This window comes from Anguilla rostrata, chromosome 9 (assembly GCF_018555375.3).
Source record: "Anguilla rostrata isolate EN2019 chromosome 9, ASM1855537v3, whole genome shotgun sequence".
NCBI lineage: Eukaryota > Metazoa > Chordata > Actinopteri > Anguilliformes > Anguillidae > Anguilla > Anguilla rostrata.
In genome coordinates, this window is record NC_057941.1 from 18365194 (window position 1) to 18377100 (window position 11907).

The 11907-nt window shown below is 39.2% G+C and overlaps 1 protein-coding gene across 1 annotated transcript; it reads right to left on the reverse strand.

Moving 5' to 3' along the window:
* Positions 1-235: 235 nt before the first annotated feature.
* Positions 236-11280, reverse strand: LOC135263154 (ras-related protein Rab-38-like). The gene is made up of 3 exons (XM_064350825.1): positions 11009-11280; positions 5830-6110; positions 236-2197 (listed from the first exon to the last, which is right to left on the reverse strand). The coding sequence occupies exons 1-3, from the start codon at positions 11205-11207 to the stop codon at positions 2045-2047; spliced, it is 633 nt and encodes a 210-aa protein (XP_064206895.1). The 5' UTR covers positions 11208-11280; the 3' UTR covers positions 236-2044.
* Positions 11281-11907: the final 627 nt, after the last annotated feature.

Genomic DNA, 11907 nt, shown 5'->3' on the forward strand with positions numbered 1-11907 from the left:
TATAAGATCATTTAATAACTGTGTGTGTTAAAGTTGATATATTTGTATGTCAGCTGAAACCAATGCAGCTGCGTGTTGTGTTTCATGAAAGCTTCAGTACATTTAAACAAGCTTTCCACCAAGAGGCAGACTGAATTGCAGTTGTATCCCTTCATGGGAAAAGTGCAGATTCTGCACAATTCTTAGAACCACAAAACACACACAAATAAGAACAAATAAAATGACAAATAAGAAATGGATACAAAGGAGGGAATTTATTTATATTGCTTTTCACACATATTGCAGGGGATGTGCAGTACTAGCACAGAACCAGAAGCCCCTTTTACACAGCGGTAATAAACATAATTGGGCAGTTTGAGCACTTAGGAAATACTGAAATAACTCCTATTTCCATTTAAAGAGACAACGCATAACATGCAACTTAATCAACACCTAGTTACTGGGGAAAGTCATTTGCCATTGTAAAGCTTCCATAAGGTTTGTTATGTGGTTTGTTAAAAGCTGCCTTTAACATGGACTGCCCGTCGAAGGCGTCAACTGTAGCTCTTATTTAATGTTTGAAAATAATCGAGAGAACGTATTTGTCCAAAATCAGGGCTAAAACATGTATGTACTGCTAAATAGTGCACTTTTCATAGAGCATCAGTAGTTGTCCTTGAATTTATTGTACAAATATGGACTATGGTTCCGTGAGGTCGTTGTCTTGGTAACAACAGAATGCTGCAGATACAGGAACATTATATACAGTACAGGGGTCTCAGCAGAGCAGCAAGTTGGAGTGACACTGCAGAATCTACTACTGCTGTTCACATTCCCAGGAACAGAGACACAGTGTCCTCTCTCTGCAATTGGATAATTCACAGCAAATGCACTTAAGTAAAATTAGAAGGACTGGGTGAGTTACAAAAAAATGTCCCATACTTCTGCTGTTGTCGGTAGTTATGACTGAACTGATAAAACCCTGGAACGTTATTTGGGAGATACAGGGATTTCAAGATCCAGAGAAACAATACTGTTACATAAAATACTTTGTCTTTATATAAATAAGTACAGCAGAGCGCAGCTGCACAACACACATGAAAATACATAAAAAGACAAGAAGGCGTTTGATCGATAAAACTGCTGGATGTTTATATAAAAAAGGTAACAGCCTGCAGTCAAGAGTTTCACATAAAGCGATTGAGTCAGAAAAGAGCTTGGTGAGATTACAGGCATTATAAAAACATTGGGGAATGTTACCTGTGTTAGAGGGGGGGGGGCAGTTTTGGGTCAGAATCGATCCAAACCAAATATCTATAAGGTTGCATTTATAGGTACTGAATGTGTATGTGGTTTGTGTGTGTGTGTGTGTGTGTGTGCTGTACATCTGTCTGTATATGTGTGTATCCAGGTATTTCCCCAGTGTAGGACAAAATAATTCAGATTTTGCGCTAAGCAGTACCAGCCATGGAAAAGATATGGGACCTGGGCTGGCAACGAGAACCAAAATAATAAATAAATAAATAAATATGAAATAATGGAGGCTGTTAGCAAACACAGACTAGTGATCTCTCTCCTGTACAATTTCATCCACAGTGACTAATGGCAGCTAAAGGTTATGAGTGCAGAGAGCTTCAGTTTCTCATAATGTAACAAATAATCTCAGAATGATAGTGCATTAACAAGATGACAGGAAATCTCTTCTTAAACATGAAAATATTGCACATGAATTTGCAGTTAAACAGCGAGACACAATTTTTGACAGCTGCATGTCTTATAGAAACTTGTAAAATGTGAAATGAAAAACAAACCCTATCCTTGCAGCATTTGCACGTCATGCAGAATGGCAAATATGCACAACACGGATACGTATTAAAACTGCTAGACTGCCAGTAAGAGCACACGTCCACCAGCCACTGTATTGCAATTCATTAATCTGTAATTGTGGTTCAGATGCTGCATTGTTGGGACCCAGACATAAGAGAGTATGTGTTGCAGCTCATTACTCTCAGCCACGCCCGACCACCAACTCCGTCACTGTCGTAGGATCCTGCTGCATCGAGTCCTAGGAATTCAGGCAGGCTGAGCAGTTGCTGTTTCTTCTTGAGTTGAGCTGGAGTGAAATGGAGTCAGGTACCACTGACTTGAGGATGTCATTCTCACTGGCAATGATGTACTTCACCAGGCAATTGGCTGCTCTATCAATGTTGGTATTCTCCTGAGAGAGGGAGAGAGAGACTATTGTTAGATTGACTTTGGAGTACTATACATAATGAAAGCTGAACAGATTGTGTGCTCTACAGTACAACAGATGGATGGTGCTAAACAAAGAGTTCGGAAAACAAAATGAAATTCAATATCCACTGTGCTAATTAAATATTTTGGGCTCATTGAGTGGTTAATTTAAGGATGTTCAAAGTAACCACTTGGTTAGTGATGAAAGAACGAAAATAAAATTCCTTCACCCTTCCAGATCAGAATTAATGAGATTCCTTGTACAGTCGGCTAGCTCCAATTCCCCAGCCATTTTTCTGGCTGTAAGTGTCAGAAATAATTACAGCTTGAATATGCATGAGGTTTTACATTTGAGTCGTCCTCAGAAAATAACACAGGGTGTGCAGCAGATTCTCACAAGTAATCCAGCCTTTATCCATCCCTCTAAGTATTTACACTGGTACTCCACACTTTCCCTCGGACCCACATATCCATGCCTCTGGAAGGGAGAGGATGTCTGAACATTTTTCATTTACAAAACCATAAATCTTTTCCATTTAAAACTGAAGATAAATGCAACTTGTGATTGAGAATCCAATTTCTCAATCACAATTAGACACGGGCTGATTTCCCAGCTGGGGTGAGAGCCAGCTTTAATAGCCCGCAGGAAATCCGATTGAATGGTTGTTTAAACAGAACATGGATCATGGGTTTTTGTAGACTACCTCTGAATGAACGGGGCTGAAATAGCATTTTGGCTCCATCCTGCCTGTTTACCCTCACAAAGCAGCATCAACGCTGACAGCTTTTCCATCTCTTTCTCCTCCCTCAGCTTTTCTTCATCCATACACCGCTACCAATGACTGATCCAACTTTCTAATCAAATAGCCAATACAATTTACCAACCCTGATACCAAGCCATTTTTCACATAATATTACATTTCTCTCAATTTAAACAGATCCCAAATCTTTATTCTCATTACCTCAGCATACCATCCAATACCAGTTACTCCTTTACAATCGTTGGGGTTTTTAATACTCAAAATTTACTTGTCATGAATGACATATGTGTCCACACAATAGGCAGTTACCTTAGAAAGGTATACAGGGCCCAAGACAAATATCTAATTGTTATATTATTCTTGGGCCCTGAACAATAATATTTACCACAAGTTCACAGACCATTATCCACCCCCCCATCCTCTAATGCAGTGTTTCTCAACCCTGGTCCTGGGGACCCACTGCCCTGCATGTTTTAGATGTCTCCCTGCTCCAACACACCTGATTCAAATGAATGGGTCGTTATCAGGCTTATGCAGAGCTTGATGACGACCCATTCATTTGAATCAGGTGTGTTGAAGCATAGGAACATCTAAAACATGCAGGGCAGTGGGTCCCCAGGACCAGGGTTGAGAAATACTGCTCTAATGTACCTGTTCCACCCCTGACGTTGGCCCTGTATCACACAAAATGATTTATAGGTAAGTAGGATATGCTCCTGGATCAACATCACTACTGTTGTTCCTGCAACAACATTCCTATTAACCAATCATTGCACTTTGATGTCATCAGTGTGTGCCGAACAGCCTTCCCCTGAACCATTTCAAAATGAGCCATTTCACGTTATCCACCCTGTACCTTAGTTTCCTTTACATTAGCAGCGCTGTTTAACACATAACTGATCTTTCATAGCTAAAAGCATTGGCTTTTACTTATGCACAAAATACCCACCAGGACAGGTGCTTCCAAATAGTTTTTATCAGAAAAAGTGCTATTGTAATTCAAATTATGCACTTGTGAAAAGTAGTGATGCAGATAGTGCATAGCTCACTTAACACCAAACATTCATCAAACTATAGTTACATTGAAAAAGTGTCACTTTTACCTAACATATCATAAACCCAATGTTAACAGCAATTGATTTAGTTTAGGCCTGTGCTTTTTAAAACATAGAACACAGACAAGCTCATTCAATTAATTCCCTGCATGTCCTTCGGAATCCATGCTAACTTGAAACATTCCACCAGGGAACCTTTTTTGTTTGAAATGACTGGAATGAATGACTTGTTTGTCAGCTACAATGCGAGAAAAGCTTGAAACGCTGAATCGGGCATTCTAATTAAAATTTTTTGGACATTTCGGACACTGGAATACAGAAAAAATGCCCAGTTTTAAATTCAGATTACATGAATACCAGATTCAACTACACATCAACGAGAATCTGGAAGTCCAGCATATAATGTTTATTGGTTTAACAACCAAAAGGCATTTGAATACTTTATCCACTTTCACCAGGTTAGTTGGTGACGTTTAATCTCTGACCTCTGTTTAGTGGTGAAGGAATGTGGGACCTCCCTGTTACAAGCACAGTGCTTCGCTCTGTCATACAGCAAAACACACAGAGGTATGTGTGTGTAAAGGGGAGAAAACTGTGTAAAGCGCAAAATAGAGAGACTCCTCAACACACTTCCCTGTGCCTGACCCTTCTGCCTAAATTTATCCCATTGCCCCTTCCAGTAATCTGTGAAATTCCAGAGGTCGCTGAGAAGAAATGTTCATTAATCTTATAAGAACCTTCTCTGGAACTGTTTCTAATTATGGATACATCCTTCTTCTTTCCTGCTGGCCATTGTTTTAAAATTGAATTGAATTTATTAGTACCATTTGCAGGAAAGGATTTTGCATTGTGTCGTAATGGTTGGCATTTACAATTAGGGACAATACTTAAATAAAACAGTGAAACAGTGTATTAACATACAATAAAGATTTTTTTTTTTTAAACTCTGCTACATAAATAAAGGGATAGACACTAGTATTACGTTATTAAGTATTATGTTTGTAACCCTATAACTAGAGTTAAAGGGTTAAAAAAAATCATTCACTAAAATTATCAATGTTTGTTCTATTGAAACACTTTTGAAAACCAGCCTTACAAATCAAATATTAACCAACATTTATATTAAGCTAAAATTAAACTTTGATTTGAACTTTCTTCTTAAGTGGGATTTTTATGACATATCAATTATGGCATATGTCTATATGTAATTCATGTGATTTTTAAAGAAATCCTAGTTTTCCTATGCACAAATAGTCATGGTCACATGGGAATGAGTGCAGCTGTGTATGCTGGTTTTTGTTACAGCTAATGTCTTAGTCATTTCCTTGATCAAGGGCCTGAGTTTGTTTGAGAATTCTCAGTTTAACAATATCCTGACATTTCACAATTTTCATTTTCCTGCCAAGCATCTGTTTTTAAATTAAGTGTTTCTCCATTTTTTTTAGCACTTCTATAGATATAATGCTTTTTTCTTCAGTAGAATAGGAGGCACAAGATGTCATATGGATCCCAATGTCAAACACAGCCACACCCTGAATCAGCATGTTTCCACACATGATTCAATCCCATGACCCTGCACATCCCAGCAGACAGTCTGGTACATATTTTATTATTTGTTTGACTGTATTTAAACTAGTTCACCAGCAAAGTCTTATTTACAAAGATGGCCAGGTAAAGGACAAAAGGCAAGAAATAACTTTTTTCTGCATTTGTAGAAAACAATTCAGCTGAATTTTAGTCATAGGCAGTGTAACCAGAGCAACAAGGACAGGGCAGGAGGAAACAGAACCAGGGGTTACCTTCGCTGATGTCTCAAACCAGCCTACAAAGCCATTGTCTTTGCAGAACTGGTCCACTTTGATGCCATTATTCTTCAGCTCATCTCTGTTCAGGTCACACTTGTTGGCCAGTAGGACGATGGCGACGCTCTTGCCATTTGATAGAGTCAATTTTGAGTCCAGGTCCTCCTTCCACCTTTTCACAGCTTCAAAAGTCGTTGGTCGGGTGATGTCAAACACAATGAAGGCTCCCACGGCCTCCCTGTAGTAGACTCTGGTCATGTTTCCAAATCGTTCCTGGCCTTCAAAGCCAAGCAAACAGACATGATTTTAATTAATCGCATATTATTCAATCACAACCCTGTACTCACATTTCAGTACACACGGATGATATTGTGCATGTGATGTAGCTCCATAGTACAGAGATCTTACTGTGCTAAAAAACCCTTTTAAGCCCCCTTTAAAAACTGCCCTACTAAAAAAAAAAAAAACAAACATATTCTCCTGTACTTGTACTGATACAGAGGATAAATTCACATTTGTTTTTAACAGCCTCGTTTGATGTGGCATGGTAAGTATGCTGATTTTGGGTATGAATAAGCTGTCAAGTAGGAGCCTGAAGACCAGGACCAATAATTTACATGCACACTTCAGCTAATAATTACATAATTGCTCAAATGCTCCTGCTTCGCTCCATTTTAAAAAAAAGAAAGGGAGCACCCAAAGCCACTGCAGTTCAACTGGAGTACACTGAAATTGTTTATGGTATAAATCCATCAACCCTCCAGGACTACTGGCCTCAATCGACACTGGTACAGCCTGAATTGAAAACCAAAACAGTGAAATAGTGCCTTAACAGGATGAACCATCCAGCAGCAGCCCCAAGCAGATAATTTTTATATCTGGCTCTGAGGGTTTAAAGTAGGCTACTTAAATCTGGGAAATAGAAAATCACCTATCATTTTTATGAAGGCTTCTCACAATGTATTCCCTTACTTTGTATGCTCGTACTGTAAGAGACCCCTCAGATAAACCAAACGGTGCGTTGCCGTCACCAACGGCAAGAAACCGAAACTTCTCACATCGAGGTCACCAAGAAACCCCTCTGCAAACCAAACAGCGGAAGTGTCCAAGTGGTGAAGGAACGTGTGTAGTCTTACCCATTGCTACTGGAACAGGATTAATTTAATGTTATCCCAGATATCTGACTCCAAAAATAATGTGTTTTAATCTTTCCTCCATGCTAACAGTTATTATTTGTATCTAACTTGGTAGATGCAGACAAGTCTTTGGCTTGTGTAGCCTGTATAAATACAATTGTGTGTCCTGTTATGACACTAGCGTATAAGCATTACATTACATTTATTTTGGTACATCGCTTTTATCTAAAGCACCCCACTACCAAAGACACCAACTTCCCCATGACATCGGCTTTCCAACAATGCAAAACATGATTACATTGTATTATGGAGAACCTAAAGTTCACATAATGCTGATCCAATCAGATGTTTTGCAACTGAACTCTGTCTCTTCATCACAATTGCTGACTGTCAGCACAGTAAACAGTCTGTTTTACTTTGAGGGTCTGATAAGAGGCAGACTTCTGTGAACTGTCCTACAATAAGCCGCGTTTCCACCGCAGGAACTATACCCCGGAACTAGGAACCTTTTGAGGAACTCAGTGCGTTTCCACCGCAGGAACTAGGGTCTAAATTTAGTTCTGGGGGCTTTGTTTTACCCCCTAAAACGTTCCTGCTCGGGGGGTAGTACTTTCCGAAAGTACAGGAACCTTTTGGGTGGAGCTTGCAGCGCTGAACATTTCTGATTGGTCGAGTACTCGTAGCATTTGTGTTGTATTTATTTTCCGCCATTACCCGCCATGTTTGAAAATATTCAGCGGCAAACCAATTTATTTTCATAATAACTTCAAATCAAACTTGTATATTATGCGGCGCAGTAGCCTACTTTTGGTTATAGCCTGTCAACGTCTTGGAATTATAACGTGTGCTCTTCTGTTCTTTTCTTGCTTTAGTATTCGTGTTATAAAATGCTAAGCATTCGTTCTGGGACAGCATATTACGTAGGCTACCAAAACATTCAAACGGATTAATTCGGTTGCTGAATATTTTCTTCCGGATTTTCTTTGTTAGCCCGTTGTAATTGACTCAAACGTTTGATACAGTTATGTGAGGTATGCGGTAGTTCTGCATAATTAACATTGGTGATACAGTACAAGCAAACTGGAAATCACCTTCCGCACTTTTTATCCGGGTAAAATAACAGGTTAATTCTAGTAATCTTCCCTTTAGCTTTTTCAGACTGACGTAATTTTACTCAATTTTACTGCCATTTTTCAATTCCACGAAAAGACCAGGAAGACTATGGACTAATTTATGGTGCATGGTTCGCATCTGGAGTGCACACTTCGCTGCTCGGCTAGCAGTAACTTCGAAGGAAAGCAAACGGTGGCTGTACCACTACTAATTTACATTTTCACGCAAGTCCGAGTTTTCGTTCTATTCTTATCATTTTGCGATTAGTCTATATGGAATTGACGACGAGAAAGTAATAAAACAGCAAATTGTTTACAAAGTGTGCATGTTTTCTGCTGTTAATGAATGTGTTTGAGAGGATATATGAAAATCAATAGGCTAAATACAAAAGTAACCATATATAGTCATTGTTGGTAACCCGTTGTATATAAGTGGAATAAACCCCTCCGGGCTGTCCCGGTTATTAGAAAATAATGTAGGCTACGTCGGTGGTAGTATGGGGTTACAGAAGAAATCATATGACAGATGGACCGACGACAACGTCAGTGGGCTAATTTGCCTAATCTTCGCGGTACTTTAGACCCCGGTGGAAACGCAGACAACCATTGGCTGAAGGAACCTTTTAGTTCCTGGTGAAGTAGTTCCTGGGACTCAAAGTTCCGGGTAATTTTGGTGGAAACGCGGCTATACAGTGTGGATGTGGATGTGTCAACGTTAATGTCCTCCCCAAAGCTCAATAAACTCATCAGTCTCTAGTTCTGTTCAATATATGATTTTTCCATAGTGCTCATATCTCAATGCCCTTGTGTCTTGTTGTCTAGCTCTCTAGCTGGTACTTGTCAGAAACAGTTGAAAAATTATTGCTGACATTCCTACCCATCAAATACAATATTGACTGCATTTTTTGTAAACAATTCTGACTGGCTGGCACAGTCATTTGGCACTCACAAAACAACTGTGATTTCAGTCAGGAACATAGCAGTGATTGCGAAAACAAAATTAATTTTAACTGTACGACAGTACATGATAGTATGACAGCTGTAGAAAACCTGCAATGGCTATTATCAGGGCTAACTCTGAAAATGATTACACAGTAAAGTGTGTTGCCATAGCCCTGATGTCTACAATAGTAAAAATGTGAAGATGACATTTAAGGCATTTTAATTGTGGGTGTATAGGTATTGGCAACTGACGTGACTCAGTAATTGAAGGAGGAATGCTCCTCAGTGAATTCCTTAAATAAACGGTATTTTTAAAGATATCATCACATTCTCTAAAATACAGATCCTACCTACTGTGTTCCCTTTAAATACATGCAAGGTATAGCAAATCCAAACACCCTATAAGGGATATCTTTTCCGTTTATATCTACAATAGCTTTAGTGAGTCTGCCTCTAAATCTCAATCATATGAGACAGGGCCACATGACCACATACATACCAAAGTCCAGGGCGGACAGGCGCAGACAGGGTGGTACTGGGTGTTTGCTGGGGGGGGGGGGGGGCTTAGTAGTACGCCTTGGTAGTGAGAAACAGCAATAGTGCAGCACTCATGTGAAATGGTCTGATTGAAATAGCAATCCGTGTGGCCAAGCACAGTTCTAACAGAGGGCAGTGCTTCACAGAGGGCAGTGAGGTTCACCAGTTACGCTATTTGACACTGTGCCAGATTTTAAAAAGTGACATTAGGGCAGCAACCTCAGTGGTTTAAACCTGCTCAAAAACTAGTTTAAGCACAACGTAGTGACTTCATAGCTGAAAGGTAGCTTCTCTCCCAATTGCTTTCATAACTGAAAATCTCTACAGGATCTTGTTTTAAAATCTTTTCTCCCCACTTTCGTATTGTACCCAATGCTTCAAAATTCCAAACTTGATTAAAAATCTGATATTTTTATCCAATATTATTTCATAAGGACAAAGGCAACAAAACCAAGGCAACAACAGCTGGAATGTGAACTGTCAAAACACACAAAGATGAGCCAGAAAAAAGGTGAACTTGAATCCCCTGAGCAAACTTGCTGTGCCAATTTTGCCCTGTCCTGTGTAATTACAGAAATTGAGTATTTTCTCCAACAAACTGACTGAGCTTAATTCAGTTTGTTAGATTTTTCACAACAACAACAACAACAACAACAACAACAACAACAATAATAATAATAATAAATGGTGCCAGTGGGTCTGGTCAGATCTGCCATTCTGTTTACATTTTATTTGAATGTTTTTCCAGTGATTAGCATCACAATCACATTTTCATCACATTCTTACCAGCAGGATGAAACAATAAATATGCTCTGGTATATCCACACCACCCAATAATAACAGCAGAATATAAGCCCATTCATTTTTATTTATTATTTTATTTATGTATGGGTCCCTTCGGCTTTTTATTTTATTTTATTTTATTGCAAATGTCCGGCCCCTTTATGTATTATTAATATAATCTCCTGTATTTATTTGATTTCTGAAATATAACGTGGTTTGATTTATTTTATTTGATTTTGCTGTCCTCCTTTTTAGGACTGACTGTAAATTACCCAAGGCAAATGAATAGGCCTCAATCGGCACACAGCGGTGCTCTCTGCTTCAAACAAACCAATTGATATGGGACATTAGTTTCACAAAATAACTGTGAAAGCATAAAAACTCAACACCTTTTAACTGTAGACGACAAGGTTGTTTTACATGTTTAAATGTAATTTAGCGAATACACGGTTCATGACAACCAGAACCTCCCCCCAAGTAAACACCAGACGACCAGACGTCAAAAACAAAACCAGACTTTTTAAAAAATAACTTATTAATTCGTCTTAGCAGCCAATAGCATGAAGAGTCACAGAATCAGTAACCGTAGCCTAACAGTTCATTTGGGGAGGTGCTACGGAGAAAACAAGTGTAGCCTACACGAAACGTCAGAATGCTCAGTCCTACCTGCTATGTCCCATAACTGTAGACGGACTGTATCTGAGTCCCAGTTCAAAACTTTCAAGGCGAAGTCGACTCCTATGGTGGCTCTGTAATTCGTCGAGAAACTCTGGTCAACATATCGTTGTATAATGCTCGTTTTCCCCACACCTAAATCCCCGATAACCAGTATCTTGAACAGATGTTCTTTTCGACTGTTCTGCATGACAGCGAATTGTAGAGGCGACGGCGATTATGTTGAACATGCCCCCGAAAAATCCCCAATGAGGAAGTAATTCGAATTAGGAGCGTGGTTCTCTTACCCAGAGAGGAACGCCCAGAACGGCACGGGTAATGACAAGGCATCGCGAAACAACTTGTGACCCATCCGAGTCTACAGTAATAATAGGTGCCACATTAAATCTCACCCTGAAATCTGTTAATGTGATCGCTGTCTGTTATATAACACGTGGTACAATGCTATCGTATTAACTATCATAATTATGTATAACATAGGCCTAATTATTCAGAATTTTGTATTTGAGTTGCAATTAAAATAATAGCTGCTTTTATGCATTTACGGAACCGTAGTAGAACACTGTAAGAAGGCAGGAGAACATAATGAAACTGAAATAAGTGAAATAATAAGTTTTTCAGATCACTTCTGATAAAGCACAATGTCTGCATTCCCCAGAGACCGATTGGCCGTTTTTAGGTCTCAGTGCACACATGTGATGGGGTCGAAGTGGATTGAGAATTCCCTGCTACCAAACTATTTTCTCCCTTACGTACGTTATAGCCTACAATCCCTTCCTTTCAATCGTCTTGGGAAAGCTATAAAGAAAGCGATCAAATGTATGAAATGTACACACATGGCGTAGTTTGAATAGCATAACGTTAGAATAAGCCTAACACTGGGTTTACCC